General features: G+C 50.6%; 3 protein-coding genes across 3 annotated transcripts; 1 reads left to right on the top strand and 2 right to left on the bottom strand.

The window, feature by feature from the left end:
* Nucleotides 1-1,433: 1,433 nt before the first annotated feature.
* On the bottom strand, nt 1,434-10,778 carry prp8 (U4/U6-U5 snRNP complex subunit PRP8). Its single transcript, XM_025576004.1, has one exon. It carries the CDS (start codon nt 10,484-10,486, stop codon nt 1,760-1,762), a length of 8,727 nt encoding a protein of 2,908 aa, XP_025426864.1. The 5' UTR covers nt 10,487-10,778; the 3' UTR covers nt 1,434-1,759.
* Nucleotides 10,779-10,960: 182 nt separating this feature from the next.
* Nucleotides 10,961-12,371, top strand: BP01DRAFT_426747 (60S ribosomal protein eL34). The gene is made up of 4 exons (XM_025579813.1): nt 10,961-11,060; nt 11,123-11,136; nt 11,365-11,488; nt 11,749-12,371. Exons 1-4 carry the CDS (start codon nt 11,037-11,039, stop codon nt 11,938-11,940), a joined length of 354 nt encoding a protein of 117 aa, XP_025426865.1. The 5' UTR covers nt 10,961-11,036; the 3' UTR covers nt 11,941-12,371.
* Nucleotides 12,372-18,133: 5,762 nt separating this feature from the next.
* On the bottom strand, nt 18,134-19,742 carry BP01DRAFT_419103 (uncharacterized protein; the record flags this gene model as incomplete). The annotated part of the gene is made up of 2 exons (XM_025579381.1): nt 18,134-18,742; nt 18,849-19,742. 2 exons carry the CDS (start codon nt 19,740-19,742, stop codon nt 18,134-18,136), a joined length of 1,503 nt encoding a protein of 500 aa, XP_025426866.1.
* Nucleotides 19,743-20,608: the final 866 nt, after the last annotated feature.

Below are 20,608 nucleotides of genomic sequence, written 5' to 3' on the forward strand. Positions count from 1 at the left end.
TCAACCTTATTTGCTCATGTCTGTTCGAATACCCTGGTGAACGAGCCCCGACAACGGTCGGAGGCCGAGAGCTTAGCGCGTGGGTGTCATGATTGTCTATGCCCGTGAGTGGGTGTGGGCGCACGAGGGGGTATTGGAGGCCTAGAGCTGATTGATGGCTACCGATGATTTGTTCGGGCAGTTTTTAAAAGCCCGCTCTATTGCCTACTTAGTCAACGAGCACGGCTGTCATGAATCATGTCCACGGGTAACTAGAGCAGAGGAGCTTATACACAACACGTAAGACCCCTCCCACGCCTGGCGTTGAAGTAGCCTCAACTGGGCGTAGACTCCGGATTCCGGGCAGGTCTCGGAGTCGAACCTGGTGGGACCTGTGCCCATTGCATTTGGCAGACCTGCAGGCTTGCGGCACCAGGCAAGCTATTCCGACAGGCGTGTTTTGACTTTATTTTCCACCCCCGAGGGCTTGAGCTCTTGAAGCAATGGTGAAACAGGGAGTGAAGATTAGATCCCATCGAACCACTGGAGGGAGATTGAGAACGGAGTGAAGAGCTTTGTTTCAAAAGCAGGCCGGACAAGTAGTATCCAATATTCTTAGTTATTATTTTCGGAACTAAGGATAGCACGAACGGTGATGACTCGGATGTGGGCGGGAATACGGGCAACGAGCGGTGGTTCGAAGCCACGAACTAGGGGGCATTGTTTGAGAGCTGGCTCAAGTCGGAGCTGCTGATCTGTGGCTTTCAACAAGAGGAGATAACGATAGAGAAGGAAGGACAGAGAGAAAATCTCATGCAAGATGGTTGATCCGAGTCAGACAAATGAGTGGGTTTCGGGGCACCTTTTCCACTGGGATTGTGGTGGTGGTGGGCACAGCAGGGCAACAACAAGAAGAGAGAGGGAGAAGAATTGAAAGGGTGAAGGGGAGAAAAAAAAATAAATACTCAAACCCCAATTGAAGGCAGGAAAGGGAAACAAGACAACTGAAGCAAACCGAACACACACTGACAAACAGCACACAATCTCAGGTTACAACCAAACAATCTTTGATGGAACAATAACTAATCGATAAGTAACTACTCCATGATTCACAATCCAATTATTCTCTACCCAGCATTCGAGTCGAGGAGGGCTGATCAACCCACACTTGTACAACCAGTCAATCAATCTTAATTCTCCTGCATGGCCTCAACTGAGTTAAGCAACTACCACGACAAACCTACTTAAGTGGACTCACACATGGTCCCGATATTAAAATACGGATCATTCTCCGATGATGATTGACGGTAGTCTCCAACCCACACCCACATGGTCGATCCCCTAAGACCAAAACACCGTTAGTGTAACAGCGCGCCCCCCTTCCCCTTCAGCACTTGGGCTTTTTAACACTGCCCATAGCCAAGATCCCTTTCTTCAAGATCAACCAATTATCGTTGCATTCCATTGGCATCTCTAAGACACCATAAAAGTTACATACAATTATGATACAGTAACAGAGTGAAACCAACCCCATGGCTCATCATCACCATCACTCCCCCCCTTATTTTTGGATCCCAGATGCCAACCAATAATCGCTGCAACAAAATGCAGTGGGGTAAAGAATCTCTCTGCTGGAAAAGGAAGACAAACGGGAGAAGAGAAGAGAAGAGAAAATGAAGAGAAAGAAAAGAACAGGGCTAGCTATTAAGACCAAAAAAAATCGAAACCCACGAAAAGGAAAACGTTACATAAGATCATCCAGCGCCGCCCAAGTCATCACTCACGCAAAGTTGTCCGACCGATCCACCCAGATATCTTCCAGCTCAGCAAAGTTCTGGAAGTGCAATGGGCGGTGCTGATCGTCGTAGAATTTCAAAGGCGTGTCGATCTTGACATACACTGGCCGCTTCTCCACACTGCCGAAAGAGCTTCCCATGAAGCTATAGTTCCACACGTTATCCTCCGGAACAAGGAAGTATCCACGGATCTTGTCACTGAGCAGAAGCTGGCACTTCTCTCCCATGCTAGTCGAGAACCCTTGGGGTTGGTCGGAAGTCATGTCCCGATTTTCAGCACCCCACTTGTAACCCTGGGGAGTGAGTCCCCACGCGGCAAGCGAGACCGATCCAGGGGTGAAGGAAACAGTCATCGTGACCGTCTTCTTGTCCCAGGAGGAATGGGCATTCATCAAGCGCGCGTGCTGCGTCACATCCGCGGCCGTCATATAGTGTGGTTCATTGCCGGAGATAGTATGGATCACACCAAGAGGCTCAAGGTTGTTCAAGTAATCGTGCTGAGGTAATTGCTGTGGCAGTTGAACCTCGCGCGTGTTACCCACCTGCGGCACCATGACGATCGTGCGAATCTCCTTGACCTGATCGTTATCGGGCGGCGAGCTACCATAGAGGAAACCGGCAACTTGCACACGGAGATCAGCAATGGTGATGAACCGCTTGAGGATGTTCTTTGGCATGATGTAGGTGTAACCTTCATCCCTGACCTCGTCGGAAGAGATGTAGATGTTGTTCGACCTGGTACGCAAGTTGGACGTCGCGATAGCACGGGTACGCCACTCCGTCTTCGAAGAAAAGGATTGCTGTTCGTACTGCGACGTGGTCGTGACGATGATGTCCTCGCCCCGCACGTTCTGTGTCTTCGTTGTAACAGCGGTAAGCTGCTTCTGCTCTTCCTGTTGCTTCTCAATCTCGGCAGCTTGCTGGCGCTGCAGAGAAGGCGCACTAATCTCCATACCCAGGATAATATCACGGACTTCGCTGCTCGTCAAGCTCTGGACGTTGACATTGTTCTTCTTGCCATAATCATTGAGGATGAGGTCGCGCAACTGAACTTCAACCTTCATCCAGTCCTCATCCGACAACGAGGGCCAAATGTGATGCTCCTGTGTGATGACACTCTTGTCAGGTCTAAGGATAATCTTGGCCTTGTCGATGTTCACGTGAAGCGCGCGCAGGATCAGAATCAGACGAGAAAAGGCGATGTAAGGAGAAATGGACTTCAGCCATTCATCGTACAGGTTGAACAGAACCATCTGAGGCTCAGTCGCTCGGAGAATCATGTCAGCGAGCTTCTCCACCTTCATGGCAGCCTGGAAGGGCAACTGGAGTTCCGAAGCACGAATAGAAATGTTGGGGAAGTCCAGCAGATGCACTTCAAGAGGATCCAGAAGACCCTTACGCGTGACAATAAGTTGCTTGGGCTGCTCCTCAACAGGCAGAGATCGAATAAGCGCTGCGACTTCTTCGGCCGTCTTCCACTTCGCCAACTGACCGAGACGCTTCTGACCCGCCCAAACGCTGGTGTGGATGATCTTCAAGAAAAGCTGTCCAGTGCGAGGATTGAAGATGAAGATAGCACCGTTGATAGGCTTCGTCGTCAAGTTACCTTCGAAGGTCTTGTGAATAGTCACACGGTAGACGTTGGTATCGTCGATGAACAACTGGATTTGCGGACTGAAGAGCTCGGAATAGTTCTGAGAGTTGAGGAACTCTTGGTTGCTTTCGGAAGCGTACAGCTGCAGACCCTTGCGAATACGCTCTCTCAACACGTACAAAGCCGGGTTCGCCTTCATGACCTTTGCCATGGCTTGTTGGATCAAAGTCTTCAAACCAGGGAAGTACTGTCCGTAAGCGGAATAGAGGTTGTATGCAAGATCAATGCCAATCATCAAACCAGTCGCCGACGGATAGATACTCATGCTGTCGGTGGTGTAGTCCAGGTACTTGGCACGGACGTATCGCTCAATATCGTGCGAGTCGTAATCACCGTATCTCAGTTGAACATCAAGCCAGAACTTATTAGTGGTCGTCGGCTCGTACACATCCTTGGTATCGAATAGCAGGGAAGGACGGGTGACGTTCCACTTGTTCGTGGCGAAAAGAAGAATATCCGCGCAAGAACTGTTCATCTTGTAAGACTTACGTGGATGGATAGTCTCCTTCTGCACGGTCTCAATACCCAGCTGCTCGAGTTCTTGGTCGAAGACCTGGCACAGATCCATAACCACAGACTCATGGATCTTCTGCCACAAATGCGCACGGAAAATCTGAATCAAAGAGATTTTCAAGGTAGGAATCTTTCCGTGCAAGAAAATACCTGTAAGGTCCAGTTGTACCTGGAAACCCACGTACACGTTCGCACGGTTAATAGTGGGAGACCACCACAAAGTGAACCGACGGTTCGGAATCTGATTCAAACCAGATCTTTGAGCATTTGTGAGCTTCTTGAACTTCATCGATTCTTCGAAACCGGAGTTATGGAGGACAAAATAATCGTGTCGCAAATAAAGCTGGTCTTGATCAACCCTGAAACCAGCCCATTCTGTGGCCTCAGACTCAAGGGAGATGTCCTCGATCATGAAGCTATGCATTTGAGGAATAATGCGTTCGCATGCCTGCTTTCGAAGGAGGAGACAGGGAATTTCTGAGATGTTTCCGGAGATTTGCGCAAGTAAGTGAGGCGTTCGTTCACGCCGAGTGGGTTCCCACATCATTCGCTCGGTTGTCCAGACACTGAAGCCCAAAGATCGTGCCAGATTGACGACGTCCCAGAACAACTCGGAGTGCCAAATCTTGCTCTGAGCGAAACCAAACATGTTCTCGGGATAGACATACCATCCGTCGGAATCGAGTATTCCAGCCAGAACAGCAAGCCGGACAGCTCGGGAATTCCTCATATAACTTGATGGGATACGTTTCTTGTCCGTCTGTGCACCTTTTTCACCATGCGCGAGTAGCTGCAATTCGTCAAGAGCAACACGTAGAGAGTTGATGTCAGGCTTTCGCTCAGTTGTATCGAGGATTCCATCAATCAATTGTTCTTGCTCCTCATGAAGCAGTTCACCATAGGCAGCACGACCGATCTGAAGATGGACTCGCTTGCGCTCAAAATTCTCCTCTGAATCTTCAGATTTCGCGAGATCCATATTGTTCGACATGTCCGAGACTTCATCGGCATCTTCAATGATGTTGACCAGGTTTAAGTCGAACTCTTCAAGTTTAGACTCTTCGGGAATGTCGCCATCTGCCTCCGATAGCTCGGAAGTAGGATAAGCCAGACGATCAATCGGAGTCTCAGGAACCGTTGCTGGTGGAGCTAGGGGCTGAGATTCTCCCTGGGAGCAGCTTAAGCAATGCTTTACTCCGGTTTGAGGGACTTTCGGGCCCAGATTTGAAATCTCGGAGGCTTGGACATCTGGTGCTTTCCAGATTCTGACTTCCCCAGGCATACGCCCAGATTGGGTCGTCCAACCAGCGGCAAGACGCTGCTTCACGATGGTTTGTCGCGCACGACGAACTCCGGGCCGGTCGACTGGATTACTTTGAGCCGGCGGCATCTGGCGATCTCCAATGTTTGTCCTACCTACCGTCAAGTAGCCGAGACTTGCATAATGAACAAGCTGCAAATCGAGTTCGGCTGCATGATTTTGGAGGAATCGGACAATTTCCGCTTCGTGTTGGTTGTTGGACATGGTTGATCCACTGCGAGAACCATCGCCAAGCCAGAGTCCCAAGAAGTAAGGATTGACAGGGACATCAACTTCCGGCAGTTCGAAACCCGGGGATCGGAACAGCCGGTATTTGCACTGCTCATTCTTGTCCAGAGCTGCGAATTCAGCTGCAGTCAACTCGACAGTATCGAATCTTTCTGTTGCCGAAACCTCTGGATGGGCATTGTCTTGTTCGTGACTGTTTTCAGATCCTTTTTCGCGGTGGAGGACCAATATGTGGTTGGGGGTTACCACGAGATCTTCTTTGTGACCTCCAATCTTGATGCGGTAGAGAGGGTCGGAACCACTGACGATGTTGAACGCACGGCGAGGCCCTCCATCAGGTCCCAGGAGCAAGTCACCTTCCTTGACATCCTCGACAGCAATCTTCGAACCATCGTAACGCAACAGCTGAGTACCCTTGGCAAGACAAGCGCGCTCCCAGAATAGACCCTCCCATGAAGGAAAAGCGGTAGCCTTGAAAAGAGTGTGCTCCAAAATAGTTTCAACACCACCCAGCGCCTGGATGACGTCGGTACGGTAGGCATTGAGATTCCACAATTTACCATCGTGCCGCTGGCTTGTCCACCAGAAGGGGTTGCTCTTCATCAACTGGTACTGCTTGAACTCCGCTCTGAGACGGAAGCCCTTGTCGAAACTGAGGGTGCTGCGGTCCTTCTGGAACAGAGTGTTGATACGAGGCAGACCGCGGTCCCAACTGTCCTCCAGGTCCTCCAACGTTAAGCGCCGGTTCTGCTGTTGAGCCTCCTGCCGCTTCTGGGAGTATTCCATCCACACGCGCTGAGAATCGATAAATTCGGCTTCCCAGGGGATGATATAGCGGAAGATGTTGGGAATCAGAGTCTCCTCGTCGTGAGACATACCCGCACGGAAGTGGGTGATGCCGGTATCCGTCTGCTTGGACCAGCGCTTGTCACTGGCGGGGATGAGGATGTGCGAACCGGAAATCATACCCAAACCTCCCAGTTCCTTTGGCGTATAAAAGACGGCGGGAGGGAAACGCGAAGGCATCTTGGAGTTCAATCCGATCTTGACACGGGTCTGGATCTTGGTTTCACATTTCACGATGGTATCCAGAAGGTTGACAGTGGACACAGCAGCTTCACGGTAGTAGGTGAAAAGGGCAATGAGGGCGGTGTTCCACTTGTTGGCGATCTTGGTGAAGGTGGTCGAACCGGATGACATCAGAATCTGACGAATGCGGTTGTTGAACTTCTGGATGTCCTCCTCCGTCACCTGCAGGAAAGCGTGCGCCGTCCGCTCCTTGGTCGAGTTGTCAACTAGGGACCACACACTATCCTTCACCGAGAACTCCTCATTCTGGTTGCGGCACTTCGGAAGAATGCGGACTTCGAACCCACTCATAGAGAACAAGAGGTTCGGGTTGTCCTTGCTGTAGACACTGGCAAAAGTATCATCCCATTCAATAGTAGTGATAGACCGAGGCAAGCGGTTCTTCAGGTCCCAGAACACGGCACGACCCAGGTTGACATCGTGTCGCATCAAACGCATACGGCAATCGCGTGGCCAGCACTTCTTATTTTTGTAACCGATAACGTTCTCAAAGTTGGGATCAGGATTCTCAGTCAGGAAACGTTGAATCAAATCTCTGGATTCATCTGCGGAGAAGCGAAGGAAGACCCAAATCTTGTCCACATAGCGGGTGTACAGACGGATGGGGTGTCTGGTTTCGGTTGCACGGTCCCTGAACTGGAGGAAGTCGTTAGGACTTTGGGGAGGACCGGCCATCTCACTACCTCTTTGCAAGCCGAGAAGTAGCAAGTCAATCATCAAACCATAGTACTGGAACACGAAGCCAGAGAACTGCAGACCCCGGATCAAGCCGTAGCTGTTGGTATGGTTCATGTCCTTGTAGCTGAGCTGCACGTTGTTCTTAGAGGTGATGTAGTCGGCCAGATTGTGGTCCATGATCAGACGCAGCATGCGATTCAACAGAGTAAGATCCATTTTCTCATAGACCTTAGAGAGTTCTGTCTCGATCATCACGTTTGTCTCACCGTCCTCGGTCTCCCATACATTGGATAGATTGTTGATTCCTTGAGCCCACTTGTATGTGAGCAAGGGAGGAACCTCCGAGTCCGAAGGCTTGATCCAAGCCGGGAAGAGGTGGCGCTGCTCCGCTTGGTACCATAAATACTGATCAAGGTAGGCATCGGTAATCTTCTCAATAGGTTCAACATCATACACAGGGTTAATGTGGCTGTAGTTGTCGTTCATGTCAATACCAACTTCCTTGAACGCTCTCTGCGTCAGAAGGAAACGCTTGATACGGGCCAAAGTAGTTCCGGGGGAGTCGTAAGCCTGCTCGATGAGAGCAAGTTCCTCACGCTGGCTCTGATTGAGTCGGCCCTTGACGGAGTAAGCCTCGCGCAGGCGCTCGAGAGCAAGAATCAGGATCTTCGTGTCGTGCTTGTAAGATACACTGGGGAACGGAATAGGCGAGAACTTGCGAGACTCAAGCCAGTGCACCATGGTCGTGTAGATGGCCACAGCCTCTTCAGACGACACATAGGGACCGTCCTTGAGGTAGTTGTGCTGCCGTTCCTGCTCGGCCTTGAGCCACAGACGCGTAAGACGACCAAGGTTTTTCTTCGCAACCGTTTTGTCCACCGTGGCACCACGACGGATACGCTCACGATTGTAATGCGCGACGGAAATCCACCAGTCGGCCTTACTCTTGACGTACCGCAGAATGATGTTCTCGATGGGAGCGGGAAGACCAGGAACCTTCCAGGGAATGTTACTCTTCCAACATCTCCATGCTTCCGAAAGGTGCTGAAGGACCGTGTTGACCTTGTTTTGTTTGATGCCTTCCGGCATCATGTCCATAAGATCTGCCATGACGGAAGCACGGAGCTCAAGATCGAAGTGAGACTCCACACGCTGCTTGGTGACGGTCTTAGCAACACCCTTGCTGTGGCGACCTTCGAATTGACGAGACAGCAAGTTTCCGAGCCATCTCTCAAGCAAAGGAATGATACCACGCATGAAGAAGAGCCAGACACGCCATGCCGGAGCCCAGAAACCACATCCAGGACCCTTACCCACGGGTCCAGAGTTGAACCGATAATAGATAAGATGCTTCAAGTCCTTGCAGGAACGAATCTGGTGCATCAACTTGTACTTGTAACGGTACATACCAGTCAACTGTCCGACGTGGTTGAAGGCGTAGAGGATACCATCGGCCAACTGGAAAGCGTCGATGTTACCCAATCGGTACTGTACTTGAGCGTCGACGATCAGCTTGGTAAGGCGAAGGATTTCCCTCATCAGGTGGAAAGCATTTCCAAATCGGGACTTCTTTCGCTCTTTGGTCGTCAAGGTCTTCACAGGCTTCAGGTTGAAGTTATAATCGAGATGGAGGTAGGTGAGGTTCTTGCGGTGAATTAAAAGATTGAGCATGTTGAAACCCTGGCGACAGACCTGCAGACCAGCTTCAACCCAATCGATGGTGGTCTGCTGGAAGAACTTCGTGGACTTCAACGTCTTGAGCAAGTTCTGCTTGTTCTGGGCCTTGGGCTTCTTCTTGTGCAGCTCATTGAGCACATAGGTCTTGAGAAGCTTCTGGTAAGAAACGCGAACTTTCACAGGCTGACCTTGTGGGCAGTGTTCCAAGTACCACTGCTTGACCAAGGGAACATCTTGTGCGCGCACCATCTTGCCGGACCGCTTGTTGAAAGGGTGAGGAGCCCACCACAGAGCAATGGCGGAGGCCGTGTCCGGGGTGTAAAGTTCCTCATCGGCGAAGAAAGGCTCGAAGTCGGCGGGAAGTTCGAAGTCGTCCTCATCGCCATCACCGAAGATCTCATCTTCATGGCTGACCGTGATGTTCTTAGGGGCGACGGACCGGGAGGAGATAGGGTTGATCACAGGGTCGAAGTAGAAGGCAGGGAGGTTGGGGTCTTCGGTCCGGACGTAGACGATCTGAGGATGAGAGTACCAAGAGAGCTTGACGCTTCTGGGAAGTGTGTTGTACAGGTAGGGGTATGCGACGCGGTATTCAGTTCGGATGGGAGCGCGGAAGATGATTCGGTCGATGGCGTTGAACTCGCTGAAGTCTTCATCGTTAGGGTCGATATCCTTGTAGAGCGGCTCAAAGCGAGGGCCACCGGGGATGGCGACGTTCAGGGCCTTGGCGGTGAAGAAACTGTTTAAGTCGAACATGTGGAAGTAGTTCTGGTCGACGACGTCACTCAACAGCTGATGACTGAGTCGATAGAGTGTGGCCATCTGTGGAAGATTTAAGTTCCAGCTCTTGTAGCTCGGTCCGTTGACATGAGGAGTATCGAGCAGGGGCCGGTGGTCATAAAACCATTCATAGACCGGAGAGTCTTCAGACTCATCGAGCTCCATCTGAATAGGTTCCAAAGGCTCCACATCTTCAATGTTCTCCGACCACGACAATGGGGGTTCCTCATCATCGAATGGAGGGAAGCGCATTCTCTTGAAGTGTCTCCGGTCACTCTTCTCTCTCCGCATGCACACCCACATGGTGGCCCACTGGGCGTGGAAGACGGGCTCGATGACGCGGGGAGTTTCGTTCACGAGTGTCAAACAGCCATTGACATGATAAAGGACTTTGACTTCCCTGGCAGACTCCCAAGGCATGGGCATGTTCTCCAACAGTTTCAGGACGGCATGCGGCATGAACTTGAGCGCACCCAGATAGCTACGTTTCTCGTTGCTGAACTTCTTTTGTGATACATCGCCGATGTCTCTGACGATTTTGCGGAGATGCTCCGGGGGCATATCGGCCTTCTGGGTCTCGACAAACCCGCCCTTCCGTTTCTCGCCAAACCGGTTACGTTGCGTCCGCAGCCATTCATTCTTCTTCTGGGCGAACTTTGCGACGTTCGGGTCGGCCGGAGGTTGATATCCTGGCGGCGGCGGAGCCAAAGGCATCGAGGGCGGCGCCGACGCACCCCAGCCGGGAGGCGGGGGAGGAGGCAGGGACGCCATGATGGAGGAGAAGGGAATTGTTGGAGGAAGATCCCTCTCTCTGTCCTGCTCGACGGTGGAAGATGCTCAGACACGAGTCGCGTAATGATCACGTCGAGGGACAAGTGACTGGAATTATCGCGTGTTCATCGGTTTAGATGGAAGGGAGTAATCGTGATGCGCGAGTAACAAACGCGTTAGATGAAAAGGGTGTTGATGATGAAAAGGGGATAATGGGTATGATATACAACCCCGAAGTAAGATAGAACCGCGCCTGGACGATCCCCTTCTCGCCACGGGTGATAGCAAAGCTCCTCACTTCTGTCTGGCACCTGGCCTTGAATGAAGCAAGTCTGAAAAGAGGTGGCGGCTCTGCCTCGGGCCGGCACTAGGACGTATCTGGGTTAGCGCGGTCTCGCCAAATCTGCGCTAGCGCGGCCGCCCAGGGCTCCGAGCGAAACCCACACAAATCCAGATTACCTGCGAGAATTCTACGAGGTTAACGACGACAACCCGACGACGCCGCCGCCAACTTCTTGACCACTCCAGCCTCGAGGTACGGACAGACAAAATGGCGAACAACAGATTGCAATACGTGAGTTGAATCGATATTGAGAACACAATTTGAGCAGGATACTAATTTTGTCCCGTTCGCAGCGCCGCCGGAACCCGTACGTTTGAAAATTCTCTCTTCCCCTAGCTTTCACACAGTGCACCCTGCATTTGGCTCCCACCAGCGAGCGATTTTTGCTTCGGTTGCTACGACTCAGTCACAATTTGCTCAGTTTTGCTCTGCGACGAGAGGCATAATTCGCAAGCGATGGGATCTTGGGCACCACGATTTTCAGGAAACTCTTTTTAGGGGATGAACATGACATTGATGGATTCTTCGTCTACAGGTACAACACGCGGTCCAACCAGGTTCGGATCATCAAGACCCCTGGCGGTGAGCTCCGTTACCTTCACATCAAGAAGAAGGGTACCGCTCCCAAGTGCGGTGACTGTGGCATCAAGCTCCCTGGTGTGAGTAAACCCCAGTGATTTCTGCGTTTGGGTTTGGAGAAGAGAGATGGGAAAGCAACGACAACCGACGACCAAACGCTTCTCGAACATCGGCATCATACATTTTCGCAACCAATCGCCCAGGGAAAAGGTTTCACCAACCATCGAAAAATTCGTCTCCCAAACGCCCTCCCGAAACGAAGTTGGAGTTGGAAGGAGAAGAGGACATCAGGACCTTCAGCAACGCAGTCAAGCTGATCGTGACCGTGATCATCATCTAGGTTCCCGCCCTCCGCCCCCGCGAGTACGCTCAGATCTCCCGCCCCAAGAAGAACGTCAGCCGTGCCTACGGTGGTTCCCGCTGCGCTGGTTGCGTCAAGGACCGCATCGTCCGCGCTTTCCTGATCGAGGAGCAGAAGATCGTCAAGAAGGTCCTCAAGGAGTCCCAGGAGAAGGCCGCCGGCAAGCGCTAATTGCGTTTTTGTTCTCTCGGACGGTTTCTTCTTCCTGTCATGTCTTTTTTTTGAAGGAGCGGAAAGCAAATGGAAAAATTCTTAAAATTGGCTGGGTTATGGATTCTCCCTCAGTGAATTGAACGGACGGCTAGCGCGGCAGACTTTAAAAAGGGCCCGTGATCAATGAATTATATTCTTGAATGTGAAATCTTCCTCTTCCCTCTTTCATTATCTTTTTTTTTTCTCTCCGGTCTTGTGAGGAGCTAAGCATGGTTGATGGTGTCTGCGTGTGGGAATTCTGTAGAAAAAAGATGATACCCGCTGTTGCCCTCTCGGCAATGCCGAACTGAGATCATATGGCATGCTATCATAGTTAGTTCGAGGCCCAGCGGTGGAATCTCAAACATATCCTCTCTACAAGTTAAGGCCAACGAGCAAGCATCTCGCAGGACGTTCAGAGGGTGTAAGCGGGTCTAGCTCCATCGTGTACACCTCATCTCCCTCACAACGTCCAGAAGCTGCCAGTAGAGCATCTAGACCGTGTTTTCAACCTAAACATGATTGAATAAGTGAAGGAATGAAGGGCCCTCGATGAACGGGAACGAATAACGTTCATACTCCTGTCAGGGGGGAGGGGGTGGATTGAACGCTCAGTGCTGTCACGAAGGTCGCCGAATGCAGTAGCAATCCCCATGTGCCCGCTCGTGCTCGTGCTCGTGCCTGTTCCATGCCTTGGACATCATGTCAAAACGCGTGGCTTTCAGTTTGACGCTTTCATTAGACATCAGCCGCAGTAGGCGAGCCCTTTGCGTCACTACCCAGCCAAGGAACATGACAGCCTGCAGGGTGCGATAACCCGTAAGACTGAAACAAGGAACAGGTAAACCCACTTTGTAAAAATGTAAATATTTAAAATTGAAGCAAACTTAGGACAAGAAGGCCAGGCAACAGCAAGAAAACCTGCCGATACCGAGTATGAAGTCTCGAAAAGGCGGACTATCGCCAAAGAGACAAATGAGGAAATAACACAAAATCCCACCTGAGTACATACAGCTGGCATATAACCTGAGAAGCATAACATACAAGAAGACTGGCTGGTGGATCCCCCCTCTCGGCTCGTACATAAGCCTACTAACTATGCATACCTCCTTATAGTACATCATTAGTTTGGGTGCACGGCGCGTCTAGGGACCTGGCCTCTTTCGACAACCTTCGACCTCCGCAGAGATCCCTTGAATGACCGCTGTAGGGCTATGTCTGTAGGTTGATGTACGGAGGTATACAGCATAGTCGATCATCGTTCAGTAAGACGTGTGGATTGGATGGGACTTTCCTCCCGCTGCGTGGTTGACGACGTTATGAGTTAATGGCTTGCGGTTGTGATACATGACTCCCATGTCTTGTTCCTTTCTTTCCCCTTTTCCGTTTCTTTTTCTATTGAGCTTTTTTTTTTTTTTTTTTTCTGGGAGGGCTGACCCTGACGTTGCTCTGCATATACTGCCATGTACACAGGACAAAGTCGGCTTGGCGTACCTCGTAACAGGATCAAGCAAAACTGATAGAAGTGACTAGGAGAATGGAATTGTGGAGAAAGAAAGGCCCTTTGACGAAGTGACAAGTATGCCTTTGTCACATGTCTCGGTCTTAAATTCTAGTTCTGTGTCTATTCTTCATTTGTGGGGAGTAAGCATTCAACGCTGTCCGCTCATTTACCTGACGCACTTCAAATTTCTAGGTAGCCATGACAGCCTTTTGTTTCCGTTGGATCAACAGCCTCGATCTTGTCGGGGCTCTACGGCAGGATGTCATGCAGCTGACAGGCAATCGGACAGGCGAGGGTGTGCCGTCTCGGTTCCCATTCTGCTGCTGTCCCCTTTTATCATTATCGACTCACCCGCAGCTGCTGTGCCCTCTCAAGTGATTTGAGAGAGGTGCTGTCAGCTAGCTGCAGGTGAAGACAAGCGCTCACCATGTTTTACAGTACTTTTCGAGTCGCGATGCTTCTAGACATTGTCAGTGACTTGATTCTGAAGAAAGAGCTAGAATATCGGTCTATTTTTCAGCCTACATGAGCCCTAGATATCGGCGCGTCAAGCGGAGTAAACGACGGTAACGAAAGAGCCCCTGCTTAGCACAACAAGTACAGTTCCCGGGCCTGGCGCTGATTTTCGTTCGTACTGTGGTTAGTTGACACTATCTTCGTCCTCGATCTTCTTGGCACCCCTCACCAATTGAGTTAGTTCAATTCTAAGGTGACGCTGGGGGCATCTCCCCCATGCCTTTTCCCCGCTCTTTTCCCACCGGCGTCCTGTACATTGCTGCGACTCCTCCTGTCAGCGGTGCAGAGCTGATGGAGGCGCAATTTCAGATACTCGAGAGCAAGTTTCGAGAACATGGGAGATCAGCCAGCGGGCCACAAACGAACCTCCACCGCCGATTGTTGAACGTCCATCCTCCGTCGAAATTGGAATAGCCTGGGTTCGTTTTTCTTTTTTGATGCCCGGGTCCAATAGACGACGCAATTGCCTGTCCGCAGTCAATATTAGGATGTGACAGTCATTGGCCGGAATTCTCAACCAGCGTGCTACTAGTACTGCATCGGACGTTCATCATGTTGAAGATGGAGGGGTGGCATCTGTCCTAACAAATGGTTGCTGGTATCCCGTCAATCAACCGAAGTATCCGTCGATATGACTTGAAGCAAATGCTCTAGAATGTTAGCTTTTACCGACCAAGAGCGAAGAAAAAGGAGAGGGGGTGGTGGGGCATGAGATGGATGATGGGTGAGAAACAGGGAGCCTTGCTTCAGTAAGAAGAGGGGAGCGGGCACTACTGACTTACTTGATGCAACCCCAGCATGTCGGAAATCGGACCGAGAGTGTTGAAAGCGAAGAAGGCAACCGACTGCTACAGGATGGTGCATAGTAGTCCACCAACCCCAACGACCGGCGCCAAATTGTCGGAAGTACTTTACAGCTTATCTCCCCTCTAAGTACGAGACTACTATCCGGCTCCTGCCAGAAGAGGAATGAACCGGAAAGTTGTAAAAGCGCCAAGAAATCTGAGGACTTTCGATGAATCAAGCAAGCTGTTGTAGCATGGCGATCTTGAGAGCTGCCCGGTTGCTCGAGATTCAGATGTCGTCTAGATATTATATAGTATGATCACACCACCACCAGATCGGCAATCTTAGGAGGTCAGACTTATGATGTGTGACTCCAATCATACATTAATTCGCAGGTGATGAACGAAAGATAATCTTGCTGCGTGAGAAGAATCAACAAAGAGTGGATAGATCTGCAGAGGGGTCGTAATCAGATTTCCTTTTTGCCACTGCTGTCTCTTGATCTGAAGCTAAACGTGCAGCCAAAGGCGAAGCGTTCGCGGTCGGATGCATTCACGTTCGTGTCAACTTTATTTGGCCATGATTTGCCTCTCGGGTTATCGACGCCTCCCGTGGCTGGAAAGAACTACCGAGACTGATTTGGAGTGGGAAATGGGCGAGGGGAAAAGGTACTTTTGTTTGTTTCCGTTTGCTTTTTTTCCAAGTCTCGTGCCGTCAGCTCGAGCCTCGAGAAGTATAGCTGTCAACTTGAAGATTCTCGGTCCCCAGTGACATGCAGTAGTATCAAGCGTTGATTATTATTGGGGACAGTAACAGAGGATTGAGCAAAAGTCCTCACTCACTGAAACACCGATGCTTGTTGACAGAAGAGGGTAAAAAGAAGAACAAATGACCAAGCCTAAAATTAGGAAACGAGAGTCGAGCTTTGGAACGCTAAGGGATATGATTAAGTTAGCATAGCGAAACACCCTAGTCCGGAGGTCACTTTAGCGTGTGGCTCTACACCAATAAGTTATCCAGCACTACGTTGAACGTGGTAAATGGTGAATAGACTATAACGTACCTTTGTCACCTTAGAGGTCGGGAAACTGGTGCGTAGGCTACCAGACTACGATTCAGTTACATGTCGGAAGTCGGATGAGACGGCCAAGGGGGGCCGAGAACCAGTAGCAGGCCAGAAGTGTGTACCACTACTGTATATACCTATAATGCACGTTGGTGGACATTGCTTTTAGCTTAGATTTTCCAACACCCGGCCGATCGAGCCACGGGCTACCTACCCCTCTAGCTTCTCTGCAATTTGTTGATTAGCCAGTCGGGACCATTGCGAACATGGACGTTGCCGACAGGACCGTATACCCATTCAGGTGTGGTTCAATGCTCTCGAGGATCGAACCTTACGATGGCTCCACCAGTTAGTATCCGAAGTCAGTGGACCTGACTCAGTCGTCATGTAGTGGTTCGTAGCTGCTATTAGTGAGTAACTTAGCAGCTATACCGGCGTTGGCCCATCGCACCCTTGAAGCTGGTCGCAGTGCAACACCTCGCTCCGAAAGTCCTTCATGCCGTTTTCCTAGCTTCGCGAAATGATGGGAGTCAACGCAACGATGCAGGCTGGGTTTGGATTTTGCCTCAACGTCTCTCCGATTAAATGTCTTTTGTTCCACCCTGCTCTTGAAAAGACTGAGGAGGGGTTTGCCCCAAATTATGGCTTTTGTTTTTGACGGTGTTCCTTGATACTCCATACGCTAACGTGGACTAAAGGTATAGTGGATAAGAAATGAGGAGTGTCAGGACCCAGGACCGTCTGAGATGTGGATGTATGCCACTTTCAGGTCGGGCGTTCGGGTCCCTAAGGTGGTAGGTGGTAGCCAAAGATCTTTGACACAACGTCAGTCAAATCGAGTTTAGATGCTGTCAGCCCGGCAAAGACCGATTAAAGCTGCTTGCCCTATCGTCCCGTGCTAGCGACAAGTGCATCGATCCTTCGAACAACTTGGGCTGGAGTGAACATTATTGTCTTCATGTTTTTTTTTTGTTCGTTTTTTTTGGGGTGGGGGGAGGCAGGTTAACTGGCCGGGGAGACAAAGATCAGACTACCGCAGCCGATCATCGGACCTAACGCGCCTTCAGATAGTCCTTCCTGATCCGGTTCCTGCAAGCGACCATTGGATTTATGAACGCGGCAAGTTCTCATGCGTTTTTGGCGGTAGAGAAGAGAAGGTGGTGGGGGCAACCGACATGGAAGGGCCGCCGCGGGAAGCTAGCGGGTAGGCGGAAGTATGGACTACTGTAGGTATGGAACAGCTGAGTCCATCCGCCACTGGTTCACTCCCTGATACTGAGTAGTATATAGTAGGTACCCGTAACGCCATACCTTCTTGGGCATCCAAAGCATAGATTCATGATTGACTCCGAGAAGGAGGGGGAGGGAGGGTAAAGGGAGGAAAGAGGCAGAGTTAAGGATAATGACTCTCTTTCCCCCACCCAAAAATAAAAAATAAAAAATAAAAAACAAAACATGTAAAACATGGTCAACCGGAATCCCGGGGAGTGACTTGCAGTAGCTATCTGGTAGTATTGTCAAGCTAGATGAAAGTATCTGAGCCAGTGTCCCTTCGAGTCGCTGACTATGGGATGACCGTACATGCTACGCTAAGCATAGATGCAGGAAACAATGCAACCAGAAGTAGGGTTATTTGTGACCGGGTGTAGGCCATCGAGATGGAGGGGGCGTTTTTCGAATCGAGCACCTACTCTGTACTAAGGTCTCTGATTCGTGGTGTAAGAAAGGACACGTTGAATGTTGTTTGTTATTCCTTCTTCTTATCTTATGATTTCATACATCTCTGCGGCGTACCACTGGCCATAAAGAATCCCTCATTCATGCCAGAATAGAAATGGTGATTTGGGCTGCAGCCTTCGACTTGGAAGGCTCTTCGGTCATCTTATCATGGCGTGCAAGCGGTGATCACCTCCGAGCCACGTATTGCAAGCAGCCTGGTTTGTTAAGGTAGATGTAGGGTAGATAGATGCAAGGTCAGTCAGTCAGTCAGAAGTAGGTCAGTAATTAAGCTGGCCATATATCTCAATTGGGAAGATAGAATCGAGCGGCCAGTGAAAATCGATCAACCCAATTCCGAGGCGCCACACATGCAAGCGTTCAACTCGCCATCCGCTCCTGCAAGAAGAAAGCACACATGATAGCCCAAAAGAAATAGCCTGTTGTCTAAGGGTCCCCCAAACAGGGAGGAATGCATGGTTCAAACATGGCGGGACCAGACCACTTCAAATCATTAGCTAGTACAGTACATTCGGAATTTCATGGACCACCCATAAATGACGCTATCTGATTGCTCCGCCCTGCTATCGCCCTAGGTGAATATCCGCCGTGATCCCAGGCGCAGTCATCATCCCGGCCGAAAACGACGGAAGGCTCCCCCATTCCAGCATGTTGCTGTTACCGATTGCTACCGGTAGAACAGGCGGTGCTGATCCTGTCATGTCGTAATCATAGTAGAAGGACGCACCTGAAGGGGCTTCTGCACAACCAACTACATTGTTCAAGTCGAATGACTCGCTTGCTAACTGTGTGACCGGCCCTGACACATGGAAAGATGATATCACCGCTGTCGTGGTTGGTGCCGCGGTGGTACTAGAAAGAGTTCCATGGCTATAGATCATTTTTTGCAGCGCTTGTTGTGGTATTCCCCGCTGACATTTCTCTTTTCGCAGCTCGTCTTGGCCTGATGGGCGCCCACGGAGCTTGATCTTGATCTTCGTAGCTTTTCCCCCTTTCGCCCCTGACCGCTGGCGTTGGGGTGCTGGTGGGTCTGCACTGGATGTCTTCTTGTTACTCGCTTGCTTTCGGTACCGTGTTGTAGACTGAACCCCATATTTGACGGCTTCTTCCGTTAGGCGCCAGTAATTCTGGGCCTTCTTGCCGGGTTCCTCCTCTCGAATTGCTTCAAATGCCTGTTGAAAGATACACCAAGTCAGTTATTTGCTTGAATCACGGGCTTGGAACAAACAAGGCAGGCAAGCACGAGGAGGACAGAATCCGTGAAGAAGAAGAACATACCGCGTTCATCGAGAGATTGTGTCGCACGCTATTTTGCCAGCCTTTAGAAGAACGATCTCTCCCTTTAATCGTGCGCTTCTCGAACCAGCTGTAAATATCCTGAAGCGTGAGTTTCTTATCAGGTGCCTCGAGGAGAGCTTTCTCGATAAGGCAGGAATACGGAGCTTCCGAGTTTGCCTCCTCTCCGGTGTCGTCAGGACTAGGTCGTGGATCCTTATGGTGAGACCCCGGTCTGTTTGCATGGGTCTTCACTTTGTCAGAAGGCAACGAACAATGACTTGAGCTCGGGAAAGCCAGTGACGGCGGTGGCAACCGTGGGGTAGGACAAGCCGTTTTAAAGGTATCTGGCCGTGTTGAGTACGGTGCAGCTATATGAGAAGGTACGGAATAGGTGCCAGATTCAAGCGAACCGCCATAGACCTGGTTCTCTGGCGCTCGTGACCAGAGTAGCGAGCTTTTGCTCTCTTGAAAGTGCCCTAGTTCGGGCTTTACTTGTTTGGACTCCGGGTTACTGGGTGCGGCCAGGTAAGATGACCACCCAGAAGACTCGACCCCAAAGGTAGGGAAAAGACTCGGCACTTCCTCATCGGATGATGAAGCATCAGATGGCGAGGAAGAGGGCCGGTAGAGCGGTGCCTTCCATGGATGAGAATCGTAGTGGTGGTGATGGTGGTGAGACATCGCCGTCTCTGAACTGCCGGAAGGGGGACTCGTCCAGTTTCCGATTGTCGAACAGGGATAGGCATGGTGAGAAGGGACCAAACGAGCGCCATCTGTTACAGATGAGGGAGGGGTCACTGTTTGTCTCTCGCGCTCGTTCTGAGAAGAAGCCCGGCCGAATGGAAGTGAGTCCGGGTGTAAACTGAGAGGAGGAGAAGGATAGAAACGGGCCATAATGTGCTTGTGCTAGTAGTATGAGCCAGGATGAACGCAGTCCGTAACAAGAGCTGGGACAATGACTAGTTCAGAGTAACATGAGAAAAAAAAGGTGCAGCTTCACAGCGGAATTAAAAATAATATATAAATCTTTGTTGAGACTCTGACGACAACCCTTGCCTTCAAAAGACTATCGTAGTAGCTGCTGCAAAATGGGTTCTTTCATAGCTGAAGAAAGGGAGAGGAGGGCCAAGAGGGGTTGACTCCAAAAAGGCCATCAAATCAATCAAAAAATAAAAAACGACGTGTGACCACTGAGATGAAGGGGAGGAGCCCGATCTTGCAATTGAAGCTGTGAGGCAAAAGGAATGCCAGCTCACAATCTACATACATACAGTACCGTCTGGGTTTTTTTCTTTTCTTTTTCGGTCTGTCTGTCCCTCTTTTTTCAATGTTCCTTTTTCCTTTTTTTTTTCTTTTTATTTCAAGCTGGCTAACATCTAGTTCTTCTGCACGTCGATAATCCTGTGCAGCAAGAAGGAAGAGCTTGACAGGATGTGGGCATTCGCCGCCTTCCTCAAGGGCCTAGGAGAAAAAATGGGCATTGCCCGGAAAGAAAACCCAGAACAACTCCCACTTGTATACCGAACAGCCTATACTATCATGTGTTGGGAAGGAGGCTGCATTGGCAACCGCGGGAGTCGCTCCCTTCAGGTTGTGAAACCGACTCGACATTCTAATCCGCTTCCTGTCACGACTCGTGGGTCAACAAGTGCCCAAACGGAGGCTAAAACTGGTCCGACGAGGCTGGCGATAGCGGTCCCTGGACGCCTACTGCGCGCGCTGACCGGGGTCATGCACGTACTAGTAAGAGGACAGCGATA

Source organism: Aspergillus saccharolyticus (genome assembly GCF_003184585.1).
Source record: "Aspergillus saccharolyticus JOP 1030-1 unplaced genomic scaffold BP01scaffold_57, whole genome shotgun sequence".
NCBI lineage: Eukaryota > Fungi > Ascomycota > Eurotiomycetes > Eurotiales > Aspergillaceae > Aspergillus > Aspergillus saccharolyticus.

Bases quoted from the DNA above. Each gene is read 5' to 3' on its own strand.
- prp8 (XM_025576004.1), bottom strand. From the start codon at position 10,486: ATGGCGTCCCTGCCTCCTCCCCCGCCTCCCGGCTGGGGTGCGTCGGCG.
- BP01DRAFT_426747 (XM_025579813.1), top strand. From the start codon at position 11,037: ATGGCGAACAACAGATTGCAATAC. The intron at 11,489-11,748 runs GTGAGTAAACCC...ATCATCATCTAG, and splicing joins GTGGCATCAAGCTCCCTGGT to GTTCCCGCCCTCCGCCCCCG.